The following is a 24064-nucleotide window of genomic DNA, read 5'->3' as shown; positions in this document are numbered from 1 at the left end:
AACGGCATTGCGTTGTCCAGCCGTGCTGCTCACTAACGGCAAGTAATGTCCCGCGTTCCTTAAAAAACGCAGCAGGTCAACATTTGGGGTGGACGGGAGTGACATGTTGCTATTTATAGCGTAGCGGCAGGAGCAGAAGCTGAATTGCTGCCAGAGGCTGCTCAATGACTTCCACAGGTAAGTGAGCCAAACCGGTCGCTCCGGTCCTAAATAAAAATGTTCCAGACACCTTGATTAAAAATATTGGGTGGGGAAAAAAAAACAACAAATAAAGTGCTTAACTCTTTGACTGCCAAAAACGTTAAATAACGTTTAGTAAAATCCTATGGAGGAGTGCCAAAGACGTTAAAAGACGGTTTTTTTTTCAAAACAGAGGTGAAACTAACCCTTTTCTATTGTTGATTACTGAAAAACGGAATAAGGTAGAACCAAACTTTTTGTTCTGATGAAAGATGAGAGTCCAATCTTTCATTTGGTAGTATGTGTGTTTCCATAGTCCAAACACATAATTTTCTATAGACCTTGAAAGATCAGTCAAAAATGCTTAAAACGGCTGGCACCCACGGCATCCCTTTTCTGAAAATGTCTGGCAGTCAAAGAGTTAATAATTCAAATGACAAGGTGAAGCAGCAACATTAAGAAAATGTCAGACTTCTGATAGAGGCATCGGATTCTTTTACTTCTTCAGTTTGATGTCAATTTGGCGAGATCTTAGTGTGGGGAAAAGGTGACTACCGGTAACTTTTTTGCGGTTGCGTTTGTATTCTTTCGCCTCTTGCTATCTCTAACACAAGTCAAAGCTCACAAATGTTAGGCCTCTTGCAGTATCACGGCTCTCAAGTGGGTCTGTCGCGGTGCGGTTCTCGAGTCACGGCTCTCGCATTACAGCTCTGATCCACTGGATTTAGCACTTAATAAACAATCAACAACACGCAGCCTCTGGCAGAGTTAACCACATTGTGATTGATCCACGGTTGAAATGAAGAGAAGTTTGATGACTTATAAGTCAACAAACTTTGTCGTCCTTGTGGCGACAAGGTGAGGCAAGTGGCGGCAAACATCTGGCTGCCTTCCCTCGGGGATGGCCTGTGATTTTTATTACTACCAAGCAATGATGCTCTTGCTCCATCATCATCATCATCATCATGATGATGCACAAACACCTGGCAGATGCTCCTATGGAGAAAAAGCTATTCGCCGCTACATTAGGAACTCAGTGGAGCGCGCTGGCACGCCGTTACCTTGTTTGCTCAGAGCTTCTCTCAGGGCGGGCGTGATCATCTCCCGTCGCTCTTCTTTTTCGTCTTGGGTCTTCCTCGCCACTTTCCTGGAGCGCTTGGCTACCTGCCCGCCATCTGAAGGAACCTGGGAACACATACAAACCGTAAATGATACTTGCTAATGGACAAGACAAGAGCGTTGTTTGCACTCAATTTTGCTAACAATCTATGTCGTGTATTTATTGAGTACAATAATTGACTGATTGATATAAACAGGCCAGAGACAGTCACGGGTTATACTGATCCATCAACATTCTATTGTGGGGGAGGAAAATTGTATCAAGACATAGAAGACATTATGGATTGGAGCATCTGTCTTGTAATGGATGGATGTAATGGTTTGCAGGAACAAAGGGCAACGAATATGAGCGGTTGCAAACTCTCTTCACACAGAATGTGATGTCGTCGCCGGAAGACATGCTAACTGATGGAAGGAGAGAGGGAAAAAGAAGAAAGCAGGAAGACAAACACCAGTCATTGCTACAGGGATGTGATTTGACCAAAGTGAAATTATCTGAAAATTTAGCCGGGGGTCTGGGGGCCGCTGGCACCGTGTTTCCGTGTTTTTAAGTACTTTCAATGCACTCACATGACAAAGAAATAGACAAAACAACAGCATAAATTTTCAATGTATATTGAACTATCCCATATAAAATGGCAGTTTTAGTCAACTCAAAATCAGTCACATTCAAAAACTGCCTTTGCTTTTAAAAAACTATCACTGAGAATATCATCATATCTAACTAATGTGATTACTAAGTTAACACATAAATAATGTTGAAGAGTTCAAATTTCATGAACAAATAATTGTATCATGACCAAATGAAAAGTAACTCATATTAGAGCATACCACAAATGTCTTTGTTATAGCAGAAGATGTTATCTGTCGGAGTCATGTGCATACACAATGATCTTCTACTACTACTACAAAAAAACAAAAAAAAAAAATATCGGATTTTTTTTTGGGGGGGGGGGGGAGATAAAAAAAAGCGGAATTCCGCGAATTAGCGGAAAAATCACATCCCTGTTGCTAGGAGCAGAGCTTGCCGAAGACTCCATTTTTAACGCGGTTACTTTTTAATTATTACCATATATTCGGCAAATTGAGGATGGTGAATCAGAAATTTAACCAAGGGCCAGAATCATTATTTGACGACATGGACACAAGTCTGCTCTTCTGATAAATTATCCAGTATCAAGACGCTATTCCAAATCAATCAAGAGGTTGGATTAGCAGGCCTTAATTGCTCATGTTGGCACTGATCCCAGTTCACAACGCAAGCTTGGTGTGGGGCGAACCACCATCAATACAGTACAATTTTTCCCCCCTCTGAAACATACAATTATATTCAGAATTCCTATACAACGTGTTTTTATTTTTGTCAAGAAAGCTGAATTAAAGAAAAAAAAAAATCAAAAATAATTTTCCACAATAAATGTCCCTTGAGTCACTTATCATGTTAGTGGGCGTCTGCGCTCTTACGCAAGCTCCGTCTTGACGCCAGGGCCTGGTGTGTGGAGTCTACCGGGCCATCTGCCGTTTCCGCGGAAAGGCGAAGGAACGCAAAAATAAGACCGGCCGCACGCTGACCTGTTTGACGCTGCTCATCAGGCTGCCCAGATCCTCCACGTCCAACACGGAGGGGGAGGTTGACGAGTCGTCTTCTTCACTGCTGGACTCCACCGGCTCCTCCTGAAGAAGGTCATCACAAAATTAATTAGTTAATTATTAATTAATTAATTAGCACAAATTAGAAACAACATGCTACAGTACATGCTAACAGCTACTGAGTTGGTTGACGGTTTAAACATATAAAAAAAAAAAATGCATGTTTGGTTCACTGAAGATAGGATGAGGTGCAAATCCCAGTGTGAATGTTTTTTTTTGTTTATATGAGCCCTGCGATTGGCTGATGACCAGTAACAGGGGAAAGGCCCCGTCCCACCTGCGACATTAGTTATGAAAAGCCCAATAAAAACGGATAGATTGTTTAGAAACAATGGAATTATAAACCAACTAAAAAAAAGAACTTTATGTAAATAAATTCATGAGAAACTCTTAGTTCATCCACTAATTGGTCAACTGTAAATATATTGAACATAGACTCTGGATCAAAAAAAACAAAAAACTGTTTGGGTCAAAATCGGACCGACCTGATAACTTGGGTCAATTTGACCCAAATTTCTGGGTTATTTTATACGAAACAAGCCAAAAATTGTTTGGGTGCCAAGAAATGCACCATGAGTGACATCGACTCACCACATGGCTTAAGTGTAGCTTTTTTTTCTTTTCTTTTCTTTTTTTTTTTTTTTTTACATGGCAGTCCTCATTCACTCTTTTGCAACACATATTCCGTTTAAACCGTACATACACAGTCCTGTTCAAGTGTAAACTCATCCAATTTCCACAAATATGAACGTCCACAGAAAAGTGAACAAGTTCAAAATTAAATGTGGACCTTGAGCACAAACGTTTGCTTCAAATAATAACACCTTGTCTCCTTTCTCAGCCGCTAACTGATGACAAAACTGGAAGCCTTTGTGTAGGTGTGACACACTGGTTTGTAAATGCCACATCCTGACAGACATGAAACATGTCATTAGCAACACTAATCCCCCTTAAAGACCCCAAAACCATGTCTGTGTTGAACCTGCCTCTCACCATTATTAGGCTGCCAAATTAAAAACTGAAATTAGTGTAAAACTAAAATTCATACAAGGAAAAAAGATGACGGCCACGCTTGTCAGCTGCTGCCAGGAACAAGTCCCCGGCGACACAGTCGTCTCCCGAGGTGTCCGCTGCCATGACAACGGGTCATCTGTGAGCTGTCACACTGCGTGTGTGTGTGCGTGCGCGCGAGCGAGCGTGTGTGTGTGAAAATGCAGTGATTGGTGAGAAGAGCAAAGAGTGTGTCTGGAGGACGGACGGCGGAGTTGACAGAAATGTCACATGTGAGGCGTGTAGGACATTTTGTAACCAACGCGACTAAATACAGACGCACAGCAGCATTATGTATATACTTGATACTTAACCTTCAGACCTTGTTGGATTTTATTAATTCTTTCAGCTAATTTGTTGCCATTTTTTGGTACAGTAAATGCTATCTGTCATTTTAAACACTTAATGTTATTTGCTTATTTTGTTGTGAGAACGTCCATTGCTTCTATTAGCATAAAACATCCATTTATTTCATGTTTAACTTTAAAATCTGATGACACAATGTGCAACTTAAAAAAAAAAGTGTTTTATATAAATGACAGAAAAGCATTTCTACTCTTGCTTAAATAAAGCTGCTAACTCATTTCATATTCATTGGGAGATGTTTACTCGCGTAACGCTGTACAGTAATTGAAAAAGTCTTTGAATACGTTTAAATTTGTAGTTGTTCTTAGAACACCTTACCTCAGAGTCGTTATTATCCAGAGCGGCATTCTCCTCCTCTTCTACTTCCTGTCCATCCGTCTTGACGCAGGAAGTGCCCTCCTTGCGTTTCCCGCAACAATTGTCGTCGGCCTGGCAAAGAACCCGCAGCCGTTTGAGGAACTTGAGCTTCCAGGCCAGGAAGTCGGCCTGGATGCTGCCGTTGACGCTCTTGGTAACGTTGCAGTCGCCTTCGCCGCGGGTTAAGATGCGAGAGGCACTCAGCATCCACAGCCACTTGTCCACATTTTTGCCCACCTGGACAGAGAGTGTATGCAGTCATTCACAAATTCTAGTAGAAGTTGTAGTATTTTAAGAAAATTGTGCTTCATATGTCATATTTTTGGGAGAAAGATGTCACATATTCGAGAAAAGAGTTTCGTTTTGAGAGTCCAAGGAGAAACGTTGTTTAGAGAAAAAAAAAAGCATAATTGAAGGAAGGTTTAACATGAGAAAAACATAGTTGTATATTGATAAAAACTTATACAATACCAGGCGCAAGTTTGGACAGTTTACAATCACATGAGAAAGTGTTTAAATATTACCATGCTTCCAAAGACGTATTTATACGTTTTTAATGTATTTTTATGCTAGAGCATACAGAAGGCTTTGATGCAGCCTGAGAACTGAAGAGAATGCTTGAAGCAATGGTAGTTATTACAAAAACGGCCAGCAGGTGGCAGCAGAGTATAAGAGATCAACCGGGGCCATGTTGAAAAAAGTTCATTTACCCAGAGTTTTAAACAAATTTGTGAATAATGATGAAACTTAGCTATATTCTAATGCTAATCGCTGTTAAATGGAAACAGATATTATGACAGAAAGTCACATATTCTTGATAGAAACATTGTAGATTTGAGAGTATAGTTTTGAGGGGAGGGGGGGGAAACTTAAAAGTATTTCAAGTTTTCAAGATATGACTTCTATTTTCAAGGATAAATTGAACATTAAAAAGTTTTTTAATATAGGGGGAAAAGTTGTGTTTTTGAGGAAAAAGGTGAGCAAAAATTTTTAATTTTTCAGAGAAAGTCACATATTTGAGAAAATATTTGTAGTTTTGAGATAAAACTTGTGTTTTTCGACAAAAACATTCATATATTATCAAGATAACAAATACCTTTTTAAAAAAACAAAAAGTTGTATACAGCTATTTGTGGATGCGTTTTTAGTTCAGAGACAGTTGCAACTTCTCAAGACAAAATTTTGATATTGAAATAAAATGTTAAGAAAATGGATGGATGGATGATATGAATTTCAGATTATTTTTGTATGTGTGAAAAAGAGGTTGGATTTTATTTTGAGTCCATAAGGCCCATGCCTTACCGTGTTGTAGTGTGCAGCGTAAAGTGAGTTGCCTAGGCCGAACACGGCGTAGCGGAGGCCCTTCAGGTACGTTTTCCCGTAGCGGAAGTCGGTGGACGCTTCCTCCAGCCACTTGCAGAACCACTCGGCGTTGTCGGTGGGCTGCCCATCTGTGTAGGTGGACACCAGGAACACGCACACACACTTGCTGCCGCACTGGGTGGCACAAATGAGACAACACGAGCAAAGGAATTCCCCTTCGGAACATGACGCTTTTGGGTGAAATTTCAAGATGGACTGAAAATGCACTATAACCTCTACGGGGGGATTTAATTTGACCTTGTGTAAACTTTTGCAAGCACAAGTTTCACAACAGTTTTTTTTTAAGTTTTTTTTAACAAGGTTAGCCAGTTAACAGCCAGCAAACACTACACACTCATGCGCTGACACCCACGTCACTCACCAGGCCACACACGTTCAAAGTCAAAGATACTACAGTGTGGAATTCTTAAGCACTTATTAAAAATGACACTTTAAAAAGTTTGGAGTTATAAGCGTGCCATCTCAAATCAAGCAAAACATTGCTGTATCATATACTTATAATTTTGATGATTATAGCTTACAACTAACAAACATGCCAAATTCACAATCTCAAAAAAGACCCAAAATGATTTGATAGAAACAAAGCAGGAATTGCCTTAAATGAATCTGTATTAAACAAGTTTTCAATTCAACTACTGAACTAAATGAACTGTAATGTCTACAATATTCTGATTTATTATGATGCACCTGTTCAAAATGTTGCAGCACACCCGTAGATGGAACACTTTATATTTTAATTGAAGATCAATAAATTACACATTAATATAATAAATATTTTCTTAGTCCTAATGGGACCTCTGCCAGAGGAGCCTCCGTCTTACCTCGTCAGCCAGCCGATCGTCTGGATCGTACTCCTTCATGTTAATCACCTCCGTCGCAAGGTCCAAGCTCCTCACGTCTGCTGAAAGCTCCTTTGCGAAACTCTGCGGGGAGTGGTTGGGGGAGCTAGTGTCACCGTTACAGTGTCAAAGCGCTGGAATATTACCGGTAAATTTTGAGAATGTTTACAGGTTTATTTTATAGGCCAATTAAATTACAAGCTTGGTCACAAAACGGATTAAACGTGTCTAGGTGTACATTTAAATTCCCTATTAACAGCCGAATTCCTGTTAATTCCCATGGAAACTTTTCCATTTTGAAAATCCACAGTATTCTGCAACCCAAATCAAAAAGCAAAGTTCAGCTTTGTGGATTAGTGACAAGTGTTAACAATATTCGTACTAGAGCCGTTCCAGTCTGAGATCCAAAGAAGATTTTCACTCCTGACACGTGAACTTCAGCACGTTTATCACAGCACTCATCTTTCTTCATATCTTCTTGCACCTGGGAGCTGACTTCCTTTGAGAGGCTTTTCTAAATAATAAAAAAAAAAAGCAAAAAAGGTGTTATTGTACTGTTATGAAAACAATATTACTGATGACACAGGTTTTGCTCTGAATACATTGGCCAATGTACCTTCTTTAGGATCATCTTGAGGGAAACCCAAAGCGCAAAGGCGAGTGCAGCAGCCATGTACAAGTAGAGCCGGTTGTGCCATATGTACGTGGCGTAGTTTTCGTAGGCACTGTGCGAAGAGTGTGAAACTGGGGGGGGGGGGGGGGGGCACATCACAATCAACACAAATGCACCATGAGCAAGATTTGCCTAAGAAAATGTGAAGCAAATGGAAAAGACCATGTCGGTGACCTTTTATTACACCGAGTTGTTTTTTGAGATTTGGATGATATGCAATTTGTTTTATAATTTAAAAGAGTTAGTATTGCACTTGTGATATGTTTTTGTCAATATGATCACTATCAAGTCTTTGTTGATTAAACTTGGTGCGAGGGCGGGATTATGTAAACTAGGCAAGCCTAATTTTACTTGTGTTGGGTAGGCAGGCACTCTGAAGACTCGACTATCTGCATACAAATAATAAGTCAATTTCCCATTGAATGTCGCTTTTAAAAATAGTATTGTGTTTAATTTACGATGATGACAAAAAAGTAGGAGGCGCTAATTCATTAGTTTAATGATACTTTGATGTAGAGAGGAAACTATTACGGCTATTTAATCATTAAAAGACCTTTCCTCACAAAAGATACATGTTTATTTCGACGACTGAAAGTAGGATACGGGTTAAATTGGTCTAAAGCACCACACAAACGCGCTGTTGCTTTGTGAAGTTTATGTCATGTATGCTAGCTAAAAGCGTCCCCTTCGTTTTGTGAACATAACTTTTGTTTCCTGCTGAATACAAATTTAAATAAGCTCACCTTTTGTATTGGAGGTAGTCGCACAAGTTCCAAAAAGGATGGCCAGGACGATAAATGCGTGCATTACTGCAAACGCTTTGGTTGAACACATATTTAAAGCCATGAGTGGCGGCGGGTGATGTGCGGAACCATGACTGTTTGGCCGAAAGGCATTATGGGAGATGTAGTACTCAGCAACTCAAACCAAATCACATCTTTGTTTTTGTTTAATAAACACAAAAACTACTAAAAAATCTTATTTTTATGCATAATTACACGTCAAAACACATATAAATAAATACAGTATTTCCAAACCCGAAATGGGGGGGAATATTCGGCGTAGGACGCCACCTGTTAGTGCTAGATTAATTTCATTATTAGATTAGACAAAGCCTAAATAATATATTTTTATACTTATTACCGATATTTCAGTCCCACTTTAAAATATTACCAAACTAAAAAGGAAATTCCATGCAGTTAACAGACAAAGCGTTGGGGGGCAGTAATTGTCGCCAACGCGTCCGCCTCAACATTTTAAAAATGATTACGAAGAAGACTGCGCCTGCTGTTTTCAAGCAGTGTGGCTGTCGTTCAAGATTTAGATTATGAAAAAATACTACAAGTACAAATACAAACGCCGATAAAATTGTCATCCTGGCAGTGATTTGTATAGTAATCTTACCTGTTGGTAAACCATACTTGCTTTCGCGAGTACGACGTTCGGCGGTTCAGACTGAGAGGCGGCTAAAATAAGCTAGGCTAGGCTAGCTCCGGAGAAGAATGGATCTATTTGACGACCTACCGGAGCCCGCTCAGACCGGTGAGTGACGCAGGTTTCTCGGCTTAACGCTGACGATCACCCCGATCCACTAACAACTTATAAGGTGGTTTTCACTTTTCACCTCATAAATGCTCGTTTTGGTTCATTTAAAGTCTTTTTATTACGACGGATAAGAAATAAATGAAGAGTTCCATTGAAACATTAATGTATTATTGTCAACGTACAGTAATAGTAGATATACTACTGTAACATCAAAATGTCCCCACAAGGGATAATTACAGGATATCATGAAATCGTAAAATTTTAAGTCATGATCAGCATTGTTGTGACTTTTAGTATTTTGTATGTTGTCAGGTCCAGTCTCCCCCCGATCAGCCAAAGACATCGATGAGGAGGAGAAGACCGTCAAACGAAAACGAGAGGATGAAGAATGTGAAGTGCCTACGAAAGATGAAGAGGAGACCAAGAAAGTTTGTAGAGAAGGTTTTCACTTTTGCCACCATGTCTGATAATGCACAGCGTCCATGATGCAGCTTGGCTTATTCTGTGCATGTGTGTGTGTGGGTCCACGCATGCATTTTTAGGTCTCCCCATGCTACGAGGCTACGTGGCTGCGAGGCGTGGGGAGCGTGAAGAAATGCAGGATGCTCACGTTCTACTTCCCGACATGAGTGGCTGTCTATCAAATCTACCTGCTCAAATGTAACACAACACCTTCATTTACACACTCAAGTGTGATATTGAAAAAAAAAATTCTGCCTGATGCCATTGTTTGTGAACATTTTCTGCTGTTTCCGAAGATCTGGGGCGTCGTATTTTGCCGTGTTTGACGGCCATGGCGGCACTCGGGCATCAAGCTTTGCGGCTGAACATCTTCATCACATTCTGGCAAAGAAATTTCCCCGAGGTGAGCAGAAAGAACACAGTCTGTGTAAAGAAATACAGGATTAAGGCCGAGTCCACGGATGCATTAATATTTTTTAAAAAGCTCTAGTTTCCTAGTTGCAGAAAGTAAAAATCTATTACGGACACACCAAAATCTATGTACATATGAAATAGTTGATGAGTTATGCCTAAATTATTTCTGCCTTTGTTTACTTCCTTAACATCTAAAATGTCATCATCGCTTTGGATTTACAGTAAATTATGTCTAAAATAATCTTGATGTACGTCATCCCTTAAAATGCTAATTTTAGCTTAAAATAATCACCTTAGTTGTAAATTGTTTAATTAAAATCACACAATTCTGTTTAAAATCCTCCACCAATGTGCAAAAGGGCATCTTCCAAACAAATTATAAAATGGTTAAAATGAATTAAAACCACACAAAACCCCAATGTAAGAAGAAGCAAGACCTGACTAGAAAAAAAAAAACCTAACTTGCGTGTGGGGGAAAATGGGCAAAATGCCTAGAAAAATATGATTTTGAAAAGCTATCGAGATCTACACAGTCTATAAATTTGTGTGTTTCTTTTAAGGTGAAAGTGAGAACCTGGACAAGCTGATTAAAAAATGCCTGGTGGACACTTTCCGCCAGACAGACGAGGACTTTCTGAAGAAAGCGACCAGCCAGTAAGCCTCCTGATTATCTGCTGCTAAAGTGTTAAGTAGAAAGTGACCGTATTCCTTAACTACTACATAATGGTCCAGTCCTATTGGACACTATCTTTATAGATGATTTAAAACGTTTGTGTTTTTTGCATTTGTTCATGAATTAATCATTTTGGATCTTTGTCAAACAGGAAGCCAGCGTGGAAAGATGGTTCGACGGCAACCTGCATGCTGGTGCTGGACGACGTGGTCTACGTGGCCAACCTGGGAGACAGCAAGGTAACTACTGCGCTACAATGGCTTGTGATTAAATTGTTAATGCATTTATTTGATATCTAGTTGAAGGTCCATGAACTCGTATGCGCTTTGTCATCACTTGTAGTGCTGGATATCATGGACATGGAGTAAACGCTCAAACGGCTTTCAGTGTTCCTAATGGTGTGTTGTGGTACTGCAGGCGGTGTTGTGTCGCATGGAGGATGAGGGAGAATCCCCAGAGGGGCGGCGGAGGCGACCGACCACGCTAGCGCTCAGTCGAGAACACAACCCCACCATCTACGAAGAGAGGATGAGAATCCAGAGAGCAGGCGGAACTGTCAGGTACCAACATCTACATCCACATTTGACTCTTTTAGTGTGGAGGACGTTTTCTTTTAGTATGTAGAATTCTGTATGACACTTCAAAGGCACAATCTGCAATGTAACATCCCAAAGTAGGAACTGCTAATAAACTTGTTTTATGAATATTTTTGAGATGGATGGTGGATATGTTTGTTGCAGGGATGGGCGGGTGTTGGGCGTACTAGAGGTTTCGCGCTCCATTGGAGACGGCCAATATAAGCGATGCGGCGTCATTTCTACCCCAGACCTGAGGAGGTGTCAACTGACGGCCAATGACAGGCAAGAGCAGGGACACACGCACACACGTGCACAAATAAGCAGAAAAAGAACATGTGACTTTTGACCTCAGGTTCATCATCCTCGCCTGCGACGGCTTGTTCAAAGTGTTTTCCGCAGATGAAGCCGTTAGATTCGTCCTTGACGTCCTGCAGGTACCGAAAAGGAAGTTCCTTTTAGTTCAGCTTTGTTCTATTCTGCATCTTGTTTTCATCTATACTGCTCGTGTCTTGTGCGTATGTGCGCGTTGCATTGTGTGGTTATAGGAAAGCAAGTTGACAGACAAGGAGGACCAGTTTGAAGCGGCCTGCCAACAGTTGGCCAGCGAAGCGGTCCGACGGGGCTGCGCTGACAATGTCACCGTCATCCTTGTTTCTATTGACTTCTGAACACGCACACACAATTATGCTTTGACTTTGTTTTACAATAAAATACTTGACTTCCACTGTCAAAGTCTAGTCCTGTGTTACTTGTATACAATACAAATGAGTACTAGACCAAAAACAAACTTGGAACCATATAATATTGAGCCCACATCACCAATTCCTGTATTCAATAGACCATATGCCACGCAGGAGGCGGGACTTCCGGGTTTTCACCCATCAACTTTGTTTCTGTTTCCAGTTTGCGAAGTTTGGGCCGCTTACCCGTTTCAGATAGCCCTCCAGCCGATTAGCAGGAGCGCGCGGTTGGGGGGCGCAGGGGTGGGGGTGCGAGTGTTGGAACGCGGCCAGCAGTGGCTGGAAACTGCGCTGATGTGTAAAAGTCGAAAGTACGTGGCATCTACCCCATACATGGGGCTTGCGTTAAAAGCAGTTTGCCCGGAGCAATATAGCGGCGCTGCTACGTGCGACGACCTTTGGCGCTCTCGGCTGGCGTTTGTACTTACTTACCCAAACTGTATACGGAATTAGAGCGGCGTAAGATGTATACTGACTGTACATATCACATCACATTTATTTAATATATACATTAGTGTAAAAATATTTACATTAAAATTAAGAAAACAGCCCAGTTTTGAGTCCAAACAGACGCAGTACTACTCCCGTTCGCCAGGTGGTGTCTCTGCAGGCTGAATACAACCCGGATGTGGGCTGGAGGCGCGGTTACAGTACTACGGTCAGCGTTAGCATCACTTTGAGTGTGGGATGCAGACAACTGTCCTACCACTACACAAGTTTAGCTGATAAGACATTATGCGTCACAGCAACCATAAAACTCAGTAGGTTTCGTCTTTGTCGTTAACGTGCATGTTGGACGAACTTTTGTTCCTATTATGAGCAGTCTTGGTGAGTGAGTGTTAGGTATCCGGCTAACAGGTTAGTGTGGGGGCAGCACACTCTGTGGTGGCAGTCAATTTTCCAAGTGCCTTTACTCGACATGGACGCGCTGCTGGACTTCTCCGAGTGCGTCGCGGATTCTCCGGGCTTCAGGTGAGCAGCTGTCGCTGAAATAAATTGGCCTCGTCAACGCGCATGCGCTGGTGACTCAACTTTCTTATGTTGTGTTGTTCAGGCTGAACCTGGATCAGTGTGAGGAGGATGTTTCTCTGCTACAGACACAGCTGGACAAGGTACGATTTTGGACTGTACACTACAGTCAACCTCAAATAGACAAAATCCATAGCAATGCTTTAAAATTGCCTATAGATACCACAACATAGTGGCTACGCGCTACTTTTTTCAAAATGAAGCTCCTTAACTCATTTCAACATACAGTTCCTTGATAACGATGCCACAATATGGTTGCAAGAAAATACTGTATAATCCTTTATGTTTGCAATTAGTTTTTGTTATGTGTGTTCAAATATTTACAGTGGGTTTATTTAATTAGTGTAAAGTGTATAGGAGGGGTAAAACTATGTCAAAAAAACATTTTTAAATATGGTCCTGCCATATTAATTTTTACATGTTTCTTTAAATTGTCAACATCCAACTGGTCGAAACAGTGTTTGTCATCCGACCATTTAGGTGACAAGGTTGTGCGGGAAGATGGTGGAGGCGGGACAAGCGTACAACGCAGCCAATCAGATGTTCCTTGCCGGCTTGGCCGAGCTTTTCGCACTGCACAAGGAGGACGGCGTCATAGCGGTGAGGACCCGTTTGATAGGCTTTCTAGAACCTTCTAGAATAGTGCCTCTCAGAGTTTTTACACTAAAATTCTAGAAAAAAATAATAAAATACTTGCCTCTTCAAATAATACTACGATTGTTATCATTTATGTATCTTGGACCGCTTTAAAGGTGGGGAAAGTCAATGTTTACCCCTCCAGCCAATCACAGAGCGAGGGGCGTGTCGCTGAAGGCAGGCGCAATGTTGACAGAAGAGTGGGGGGATTGAGCCATGGGAGGAGTCAGCTTTGAATTGTTTTTTTTACAAACACTAAAACGGTCAAAACTAAAGACCCAACCTTTAATGTGCCTTGTGCAGCTGATGAATAACTAATAAATTAGCTTGTAATCTAATTTAGTTTTAAAAAAAAAGTCCTCAAAGTAATCCTTTTATCGCCATACACGATTATTGCATGTTAGTCACAGTAATTATATATGTTATGGAGTAGTTCTTTCACATACCACTAGAGAGCGCTCATTTGACACAATAGTGCCATACAACTTTTTTTTCTCCCCTTTGTCTTCGTAGAACTGTCTGAGCCAGTTTAAGCAAGGCCTGCAGGAGCTGCTCACTTTCCACACCGTGAGAATGCACGCACTCATGCACACACATACACTTAGACACACACTAGTCATACTTGTGTGTGTGTGTGTGTGTGTGCTGTCAGATGTTGCTGGATCAGAGCCAGCGAGCCATCAGCCATCAGCTCAGCAGTCTATGCAAGCAGTAAGTACACACGCACTTGCAACTCTAATTTGAAGCCCTAACTTTGGCTTGAAACTCTCATTTGAAAACTTATTACAGGCTTTTAAAAAAAAAAAATTGAAGCCCTATCTCTGCTTTGAAACCCTAATATGAAACTCCATCTCTGGCTTGAAACTCTCAGTGGAAAAAAACTCTCCTTTTAAGCTCTAACCCTGTCTTTAACAGAAACCCTCCTTCAAAACACTCAATACAGGTTTGAAACCCAAATCCTGACATCCTAATCCAGGGTTAAAACGCCAATCTTTGCTGAACAAGTACCACATGCTTATCTTTGATTGATTGTTTTTGAGGTTCCTGCCTCAGCTGTCAGAAACGCGTGAGGAGTTTGTGCGTGTCGGTGAGGATCTGGAGACGGCAGCTGTGAAGAACGCTCAGGTGTCTCGACACAAAACTGTGGAGGCCGAAAGAGCGAGTCACCTGCTCATAGCCACACGCAAATGCTACCAGCACTTTGCCCTGGATTACTGTCTGCAGGTGCCGCATTTCACATCTTCAAGCATCGTTTACGCACTTGCAGAGTTTATGCACACGCTCACACTAACACTTGTCAACTCAATTTATTGTGTATAGCACTTTAACAACTACCACAGCTGTAACAAGCAACTGTATATAAAACATAAGCTAATTAAAATAATAATAATAAATAAATCAGTAAATATAGTTTCTAGTTAAAAATACACAAATATGTCGACACGTACACCTTACACAAAAACATACATCCGCACACGCACAAACAGACCCAAACAACATTAATGCTGACCACTAGCCCAATTTTTAAATTTTCTTTTTGATTTTTTTCACATTTTGTCATATATTTTGATTTTTTTTCTTTTCTATTTTTTAATTATTATTATTTTTAAATATTTGTTTGTCATTCAGCTCAACACGTTCAAGACTCAGCAGAAGGTGGACATCTTGAACTCGGTATGACTATGACTGCATTCAGAATTTAGCTTAGCTTTGCTTAGCATTAATATTGGGACGCAGCTCTTACTTAATCTGGATTTAAAGTGGAAGCCAAGTCAAAAATATTTTTTTGCAATAATAATACTATTGTGTTTGTGGAATAAGAATTGAGCAGAATAATCCACAGAGCTGACATTTTACGCAGCTCTTACTTAATCTGGATTTAAAGCGGAAGCCAAGTCAAAAATATTTTTTTGCAATAATAATACTATTGTGTTTGTGGAATAAGAATTGAGCAGAATAATCCACAGAGCTGACATTTTATGCGCTAGCGCCCCCTACTGTCAACCAAAATTGACATCAAAAATTGACCTACTTTTATTTATTTAGCGAATACAAAGTCCTGTCTTTACTGCAAAGAACATTTTTGACTTGGCATCCGTTTGCCTTTTTCCCCCCAGAAGTTTTTAGTTATTTATTTTTAGCAATGCAAATGCTAATGCAAACATGCAGACTGATGTAGATGAAGCCATACTGTACATCAGCAATGCATAATAATAATAATAATGATATTTATAGTAAGTGTAAGTAAGGTTATGTTGTTGTGTTGAGGTCTTCTCCTTGGTCAACGTTCAGCTGACGTTCTTCCATCAAGGCTTTGACCTGCTCAGAGACCTTGAGCCCGCCATGAAGGTCATGGCCGCGCAGGTCGATGCAAACACACACTTGCATACAAACATATGACACAAAGTTCATTTGTTCTGTACAGTTCTTCTGTGAGTGCTCTACTAAAGTTGAATCTTTTGACTCTGTCCTTAGTTGTGCGAGCGGTCGGCCGAGTGTGTGAGCAAAAGGAAAGAGCTGGAGAACGCTCACCTGCTCATCCAGCAACGAGTAAGTCACCTACATCAGAGGTCCCCAACCCTGGTCCTCAGGGACCGGTATCCAGCCTGTTTTCCATGCCTCCCACAGCCAACACAGGTGATTCATATCATCAGCTAATCAGCAATCTCTGGAGAAGGCTGATAACGATCTCCACCTGTGTTGGCTGTGGGAGACTGTGGAAAACAGGCTGGATACCGGTCCCTGAGGACCAGGGTTGGGGACCTCTGACCTACATGACCAGGCCAGCGCACATTTTTTTTTAAATGTTTGCACTTTGGGCTTTCTGCCACTAGGTGGTGGCAATGAACATCATAACATGTCCGCCATCAGTTCTCAATGGAGAAAGTAGAATAGAAAGAAATCATTTCAATGTCTTACGGTTTATGGTGGACATTCATCAGTGTTCTATATATGCAACTTACAATTAAAATTCACAATAATGTTAGTGTATCTAGGAAGAAGTCCTGTCCTATTTTTTTCGCATTAACAGTTTTAAAAAAAATCGGGGGGAAAACATGTTCTTTCAAGGATAAAAGCCATCTTACAAAAATAATCTTTTATTTATTTTTTATTTTTTGGGGAGAAAAAAAATCTAATTATGTGTGCATGTGTGTGTGTAGGATGCCTTAGGAGAGACGATGTTCCGTTTGTGTCATGGGGCTGACAACATCATCCAAGGTTACCTCTTCAAACGCTCCCGAAGGAAATCGAAAACATGGAAGAGGTCACGCGTCTTCTTGTGTTGATGAAGATGAACCCTATATTGTACTTAGTTCCTTTATTCATCCAGAGGAAAAATCATGTTAAGGCATGAAGTTGTCTTGTGTATGCAGACGTGCATAAGATGGACAGTAACGCCAAAGTGACACAACCTGGTGCCTTACAATGAATTGCAAAAATAGAGGCCTTAATGTGTTCCCTTATCATTTTAAATATATGGAAATGTAGATTAATTGTTCTGGAAGTGAATTTCTTATATTTTGGCAGCTACGGTTCTGTCCTATTTGCTGAACTCTTTGACTGCCAGACATTTTCAGAAAAGGGATGCCGTGGGTGCCAGCCGATTTTAAGCATTTTGACTGATCTTTCAAGGTCCACAGAAAATTATGTGTTTCGACTATGGAAACACACATACTACCAAATGAAAGATTGGACTGTCATCTTTCATCAGAAAAAAAAGTTTGTTTCTACCTTATTCCGTTTTTGAGTAATCAACAATAGAAAATGGTTAGTTTCACCTCTGTTTTGAAAAAAAAACGTCTTTTAACGTCTTTGGCACTCCTCCATAGGATTTTACTAAACGTTATTTAACGTTTTTGGCAGTCAAATAATTAATGATGACTTTCTAAATTTTATGAAAGCCTTCAAAAAAAATCTTGGTGTTTTTTTTTTTTTTTTATGTATAGATGCTGGTTTTCCATCAGAGACAACCAACTCATCTACAGGAAGTCACACAAAGTAAAACATTTGTATCCACTTATTGATCATAGTCATACATGTATGTTATTGTTTTTTTTAATGAGAACAGGAAGTGGTGTTGATGGTTAATTTTTCATTTGGCTCCTCAGGAAGCTTCCATGCTTCTGTTTGAGGACCTGCGATTGTGTGCCGTCAAATCTATGGAAGACATGGACCGACGCTTCTGCTTCCAACTGATGTCTGTGCACAAGTGAGACCAAAACACACAAAAACGTAACCCGAAGTTAACACAATTGTACCTGAAGATTGATGGACGAGTTTGAGTAGACAAAATCACAAAGACGAAACTTGAGGATGACAGTCCGTTTATTGTTATGGGTCTCCTATTGTGTCTCATCATGTTCTATTTTTGTCTCATTATGTCCCATATTTGGTCCAGTAGTCACCCACAAATGTCCCCATTACAGTATTTACAATTTTATGCTGTACTCTCCCATAATGCCCCCTATTATGTCCCATCAGGTGTTGTGCCCTTCAGGCAGACTCTGAGCACGCCAGGCTAGCATGGATGGGCGCACTACAGGGCAGCATCGATATGGCGTATCGAGAGCGAGGCCAAGCCGCGCACACCCAGGCATGCTCCTCGTCACAACAATGATCCAATAACTAATAAGATGAACATTCATAAAAGTCTCCTGTAGCCTCAGGAGCCCCTTTCGCCATGCGGCGGCGACGACAGCGCTGCGGCCAATAAAAGGACAGCGGCGCTGGGCGTGGCTCTGCAGGGCGCCGGCAACAGTCGATGCTGTGACTGTGGCGAGCAGGAGCCGCGGTGGGCGGTCGTCAACTTGGGCGTTACCGTTTGCATTCAGTGCTCTGGGATACACCGGTACACACACACACACACACACACACACACGGATACACACACATGGCAAGTATTTACCAGGAAGAAAAAGTTATGAGAATCAAGTCTGTTTTTGATATTTGCAAACAGCAAACTGGCATGAAGCTGTTTATATTATTTCATTTTATGTGTCAAGTGATTTTTATTTATTCATTTATTTTTCAATTTTATTTATTATCTTGTCTTACTTTCCTGTTTTTATGTGCAGCACTTTTTGGTTCCCCTGTGGATTTTTTAATGTGCTATACAAATAAGGTTGATTTTATTTTATTTTTTAGAAAATTGTAGCTAGTAATAAATATATTTTCAAGAATAAACTTTTCGAAAATTCTATCACAATATTGAGAAAGGAAAATAATTAAATGGAAGATGTCATGTCTATTCAAAAGTATGTTACGAGAATTAAGTCTTCTTTCGACAATAAGAATTTCAGAATATTATGACACATATTTTTGTCTTATTTTAAACCAAAAAAGATGTACTAAGAATAAAATCATTCAGGAAAAAGGGTGCATTTTGAAAATAAAGGGATGTTTTTCAGAGAAAAGCTGTAATACGATGATAATAAAACTATGGAAAAAAATGTAGAAAAAAATGGTAATCTCACGCGAATAAAGTCACTTTATTTTAAGACTTACTGTATATTAATGGTTGCATTTGCATTTTATCATTAAAAATCCTAAAATGTTGTCAAAATGAATTCTAAATATCACAAAAATTAAGGAGATATTACCTTTTTATATTACCATAGTGTAGTATAATTTTTCAAAAAAAATCTATTGTAAATATGGGAATATGTGGTTAATTTTACAGAAGAAAAAAGGCATAATTTTACAAGAATAATGTTTTCCAAAAATAAGGGATTAGGACAATTGCAGGAAGGGTTTATTTAAAAAAAAAATATATATATATTTATTTATTTTCTCCCCTGTGACGGTGCATACAGGAGTCTGGGTGTCCACGTGTCCAAGGTGCGATCGCTCACGCTGGACTCGTGGGAGGCGGAGCAACTCAAGGTGAAAGGTCATTCTTTAGCTCCTTTCACATCGCTCCCGCCTCCTCTATATTGCCGTTCACTGTTTGCGTCCCTACTTGATCTCATATTTTTAAGCATGTTTTTAGGGGTTGCACTTTTTTTTTTTTTACAGTGCAGGCAAGCCGCAAATTAGAGTTGATAGGACTGTGTTGATGAGCTGGGGCTGAGGCTGCGTGAAAGGGGCTCACCATTCCAAAGAAGTATGGTATCATAACAACAAGACTTCTGTGTTTGTGTCATAGCTGCTGTGTGTCCTGGGAAATGACACCATTAACGACATTTACGAGGCGCAGTGTTTGCGCAGAGTCAAACCCACCTCGGAGAGCCCGCAGTAAACGCCACACGCCTGTCAATCACTCTGTAATCAATCCCGGATGATTGACAGCCTATCTCTTTGTCAGCGCGGAGAAGGAGGCCTGGATACGAGACAAGTATGCGGAGAAGGCGTTTGTGAGGCGGAATGGCGACGATGATGGCACACGTAAGGTTCATCAACAAAATGGTGGTTGTTTTTGGGCAGTGGTCATAAAATGTCTACGCGGTGCTTTTTAATTGCCTACGTTGTGTGATGTAAAAAAAGAATAGAAAACCTATAGCCTAAAATCTTTTTCAGAGGTGGAGTAAAAATAACAGAGATACAGTTATGGGGTTGCGTAAGTGTGCACACCCTCTTATACAGGGATGTGATTTTTCCGCTAATTCGCGGAATTCCGCTTTTTTTATCTCCCCCCCCCAAAAAAAAAAAATTCCGATTTTTTATTTATTTATTTATTTTTTTTAGTAGTTCATTGTGTATGCACATGACTCCGACAGATAACATCTTCTGCTATAACAAAGACATTTGTGGTATGCTCTAATATGAGTTACTTTTCATTTGGTCATGATACAATTATTTGTTCATGAAATTTGAACTCTTCAACATTATTTATGTGTTAACTTAGTAATCACATTAGTTAGATATGATGATATTCTCAGTGATAGTTTTTAAAAGCAAAGGCAGTCCAATGTTTTTGAATGTGACTGATTTTGAGTTGACTAAAACTGCCATTTTATATGGGATAGTTCAATATACGTTGAAAATTTATGCTGTTGTTTTGTCTATTTCTTTGTCATGTGAGTGCATTGAAAGTACTTAAAAACACGGAAACACGGTGCCAGCGGCCCCCAGACCCCCGGCTAAATTTTCAGATAATTTCACTTTGGTCAAATCACTTCCCTGTCTTATAACTGGGGATGTGGCTGAGTTAAGTGTTAACAGAATTAAGATTAGGATTAAAATTTAGTTCCACACTAAACCAAAGGGTATGCATTTACTGTATGAACCAAATTATTTTTATTTTTAGAAATTATTTTACAATGATTTTAATTGGTGTCATCTAACAGGGCGTGGCGTCGACTTTTTGCATCCACTGTGTGTTGCATATGTGTTGTTGTTAATGTGTAGTTACGAATTTGTTTGAAGCGCATCATGACGACGTTGAGGCCTCGCCGCTGTTGCATCTCTACAAAGCGGCGGTGGCCGGAGACATGGTGGCATTGGTGACGGCGCTGGCCCAGGGGGCGGCGGTGAACGGAAGCGTTGCCCAGGAAGAAGGACGCACCGCTCTCATCGGGGCGGCCCAAGGGGTGAGGCCACGGGGGTTACTTTTTGGATGAGTCGGTCGCCATGAAGCAACAGATTTTTCCGGGGGGGGGGGGGTGTTGGGGTAAAAAAAAAAATCAAAAAAATATATATTTATACATTTTATTAGGTCTTTTTATTAGGCATAATAGGAGAAACAATTCTTAAAGCATAACTTCTATGGAGGGGGAATAAAGTCATAATAATACAACAGTAAAGTCAGTTTTCCCAGAATCCATTTGGAGTTTTACAAGAAATGTAACACATTTCTAATAGTACGAGTCATTTATTAGAGAGTGAGTAATATTACAGTTGTAATATATGTTAATGGGGTTAAAATACATTTGGAATATATTGAGAATGAAGTGTTTGGTTTTTAACAAGTTCAAAATATTAACAGAATAATTCTATTATTTTTGATAAATTCAGAATATCGCAGTAGTCATTTAAAAAAAATTTTTTTTTAATCAATTAAGTCATTACAATGATTGTCTTTTTTTTGGTATCAATTTGGAATATTGTGAGACACAAGACTAAAGGCAAGTTTATTTGTGTAGCACATTTCATGCACACAACAATTCAAAATTCTTTACACAAAACATTAAAAGTATTACAAAAAGAAACAAAATATCATTCAGACATTTAAAAAAAAAAACATGATAAAATCTAATATAATTTGACTAAAATAATTAAAACCAAACATCAGTCTAAAATAACAGGAAGCCTATTCGCATTATGGTACCGATTATTGTTGAGAACCAATCAGCTCTCATTTCTCTGCAGGGGTCGCTGTTGGCATCGGAGTTCCTGCTGCAGAACGGCGCCAACATCAACCACAGAGACCGAAGAGGACAAGGAGCTCTGCACGCAGCAGCCACCGCCGGACACACAGGGTCTCTACATGCACACACACGCACACACACACACACACACACACACACACACACACACACGCACACTGAATGTGACATTCCTATTGGTCACCACAGGCAGGTGTGTCTGCTGCTGAAGCGAGGAGCCAATCAGTACGCGGTGGACGAGAGCGGACGCGACCCACTGGCCATCGCCGTGGAGACGACGCACGCGGACATCGTCACGCTGTGAGCTGTTTAGGAGTCAAATAGTCAAAAGTCAACAAATAAGTTTATAAAGTGAACCCGTCATTTATCGCTGGGGGATACATTCCAAAATCAAAACGTTCAACCGGATCACATTGTAACAAAAAGTCTGCTAGCCTAATGCTAACATATAGTGCACTATTCCATACATGGGCTAACAGAATTTAGCATCAATGTTACAGTACTATATAGTTCATACAGAGCATACGATAATACTCTCAGGGATAATTTAACCATATTCACCTCCTAAATCGTTGATTGAATTTTCCCTGGTGGAGGCTGCACTTCATCACCAAGCCGCCCAGTTAACATATAGTGCAATGTTCCATACATGGGCTAACAGAATTTAGCATCAATGTTACAGTACTATATATTTCATACAGAGCATACGATAATACTCTCAGGGATAATTTAACCATATTCACCTCCGAAATCGTTGATTGAATTTTCCCTGGTGGAGGCTGCACTTCATCACCAAGCCGCCCAGTTAACATATAGTGCACTATTCCATACATGGGCTAACAGAATTTAGCATCAATGTTACAGTACTATATATTTCATACAGAGCATACGATAATACTCTCAGGGATAATTTAACCATATTCACCTCCTAAATCGTTGATTGAATTTTCCCTGGTGGAGGCTGCACTTCATCACCAAGCCGCCCAGTTAACATATAGTGCAATGTTCCATACATGGGCTAACAGAATTTAGCATCAATGTTACAGTACTATATATTTCATACAGAGCATACGATAATACTCTCAGGGATAATTTAACCATATTCACCTCCGAAATCGTTGATTGAATTTTCCCTGGTGGAGGCTGCACTTCATCACCAAGCCGCCCAGTTGTCACCGCTCAACATAAACGGCTTACTTTTCCAGTACGTCTGTCATAAGCTAATGCTGCTTACACTATTTGCTAATGCTAATCTTTGCTAAGACTTACTAATTGACTCTGGACTCTGAACGTTGCTTGAAAGTGGCTCTGGATTGTCAGACAGCCTAGCTTTTAAGTTATTGGCAGAGAAGCTGTGGAGGTGGGGCCATGTAAATCAGCCCAATTGTTATGTTGTAGTGGGGGCAAAAGGTCAGTTAAAAGACTGGCTTGCTTAATTTCACACTTTGATGAGTGGATGTTAAAAAGTCAATTTGATATCATATGTAAAGAGTGCCATTTTTTTGTGCATTTCTTCCATGTTGGTAACTTCAGGCTGCGCATGGCCAGAATGAACGAGGAGATGCGAGATTCCGAAGGCGTGTTCGGGGCTGCGGGTGAGTCCGCAAAACTCCCAACATTTAGCTTTGATATTCGCTCCAGCGTGCGTCCGTGCGGTCCTTCCAGGAGACGACCAAACCTTTCAGGACATTTTCCGAGACTTCAGCGACATGGCGTCGCATGACCCGGAGAGGCTTGCCAGGCGTACGTTCAGCCGCGAAGGAGATGACGAGAACCCGTGAAGGCGTTATCTGCTTTTCATGCGCAGTCTTGTCACCTGACATCGTTGTGGGGCAGAATCCTCACATCTCTAAAATGGCTACTTTTCAGGTATTTGGAGAAAAAAACAACAACAACCAAAACCACCATCCATTGGTAAAAATGGTGAATAGACTGCTTTTTACATAGCGCTTTTATCGACACCATATGGTGCCCAAAGCGCTTTACAAAGCCTCACATTCACCCATTTATACACCAGTGGTCGGCTGTTGCCATGCAGGGCGCGGC

At 40.5% G+C, this 24064-nt stretch overlaps 3 protein-coding genes across 4 annotated transcripts in view; 2 read left to right on the top strand and 1 right to left on the bottom strand.

Annotated features, from left to right (window-relative positions):
* Nucleotides 1-8498, bottom strand: part of tyw1 (tRNA-yW synthesizing protein 1 homolog (S. cerevisiae)) — a 33905-nt gene extending 25407 nt beyond the window's left edge. Inside the window, exons 1-8 of the mRNA XM_077566734.1 lie at nucleotides 8361-8498; nucleotides 7561-7688; nucleotides 7327-7458; nucleotides 6927-7028; nucleotides 6025-6219; nucleotides 4684-4959; nucleotides 2872-2973; nucleotides 1242-1365 (exon numbers count right to left, since the gene is read on the bottom strand). Coding sequence (XP_077422860.1) covers nucleotides 1242-1365; nucleotides 2872-2973; nucleotides 4684-4959; nucleotides 6025-6219; nucleotides 6927-7028; nucleotides 7327-7458; nucleotides 7561-7688; nucleotides 8361-8463 — 1162 coding nt within the window. The 5' untranslated portion in view covers nucleotides 8464-8498. The remainder of the gene's footprint in view (nucleotides 1-1241; nucleotides 1366-2871; nucleotides 2974-4683; nucleotides 4960-6024; nucleotides 6220-6926; nucleotides 7029-7326; nucleotides 7459-7560; nucleotides 7689-8360) is intronic.
* A 389-nt stretch (nucleotides 8499-8887) lies between these two features.
* On the top strand, nucleotides 8888-12021 carry ilkap (integrin-linked kinase-associated serine/threonine phosphatase). 2 transcript variants are annotated; one of them, XM_077566147.1, is made up of 10 exons: nucleotides 8888-9159; nucleotides 9475-9603; nucleotides 9705-9822; nucleotides 9921-10027; nucleotides 10599-10692; nucleotides 10863-10950; nucleotides 11129-11271; nucleotides 11452-11571; nucleotides 11642-11723; nucleotides 11835-12021. In XM_077566147.1, exons 1-10 carry the CDS (start codon nucleotides 9120-9122, stop codon nucleotides 11955-11957), a joined length of 1044 nt encoding a protein of 347 aa, XP_077422273.1. In that variant the 5' UTR covers nucleotides 8888-9119; the 3' UTR covers nucleotides 11958-12021. The 2 variants fall into 2 exon arrangements, with proteins under 2 accessions (XP_077422273.1, XP_077422274.1); XM_077566148.1 differs by having other exon boundaries at nucleotides 9141-9159; nucleotides 9475-9590.
* Nucleotides 12022-12206: 185 nt separating this feature from the next.
* LOC144052130 (arf-GAP with coiled-coil, ANK repeat and PH domain-containing protein 2) lies at nucleotides 12207-23962 on the top strand. The gene is made up of 22 exons (XM_077565974.1): nucleotides 12207-13001; nucleotides 13084-13141; nucleotides 13539-13658; nucleotides 14208-14261; nucleotides 14347-14405; nucleotides 14735-14918; nucleotides 15324-15368; nucleotides 15963-16058; nucleotides 16170-16244; nucleotides 16856-16959; nucleotides 17642-17693; nucleotides 17804-17904; nucleotides 18177-18288; nucleotides 18356-18543; nucleotides 19508-19577; nucleotides 19840-19928; nucleotides 19999-20078; nucleotides 21060-21223; nucleotides 22002-22111; nucleotides 22208-22318; nucleotides 23552-23613; nucleotides 23684-23962. Exons 1-22 carry the CDS (start codon nucleotides 12949-12951, stop codon nucleotides 23797-23799), a joined length of 2103 nt encoding a protein of 700 aa, XP_077422100.1. The 5' UTR covers nucleotides 12207-12948; the 3' UTR covers nucleotides 23800-23962.
* The last annotated feature ends 102 nt before the right edge of the window (nucleotides 23963-24064 follow it).

This window comes from Vanacampus margaritifer, chromosome 5, assembly GCF_051991255.1.
Source record: "Vanacampus margaritifer isolate UIUO_Vmar chromosome 5, RoL_Vmar_1.0, whole genome shotgun sequence".
Classification (NCBI taxonomy): Eukaryota; Metazoa; Chordata; class Actinopteri; order Syngnathiformes; family Syngnathidae; genus Vanacampus; species Vanacampus margaritifer.
Note: the sequence above shows the minus strand (reverse complement) of the source record. Positions and strands in the feature narration are given on the sequence as shown.

Coding starts and splice junctions, on each gene's coding strand:
- ilkap (XM_077566147.1), top strand. CDS start 9,120: ATGGATCTATTTGACGACCTACCGGAGCCCGCTCAGACCG. Junction 9,823..9,920: donor TCAAATCTACCTGCTCAAAT/GTAACACAACAC, acceptor CTGTTTCCGAAG/ATCTGGGGCGTCGTATTTTG. Junction 11,724..11,834: donor TCGTCCTTGACGTCCTGCAG/GTACCGAAAAGG, acceptor GTGTGGTTATAG/GAAAGCAAGTTGACAGACAA.
- LOC144052130 (XM_077565974.1), top strand. CDS start 12,949: ATGGACGCGCTGCTGGACTTCTCCGAGTGCGTCGCGGATTCTCCGGGC. Junction 13,002..13,083: donor GCGGATTCTCCGGGCTTCAG/GTGAGCAGCTGT, acceptor TGTGTTGTTCAG/GCTGAACCTGGATCAGTGTG. Junction 13,659..14,207: donor AGGAGGACGGCGTCATAGCG/GTGAGGACCCGT, acceptor TTGTCTTCGTAG/AACTGTCTGAGCCAGTTTAA.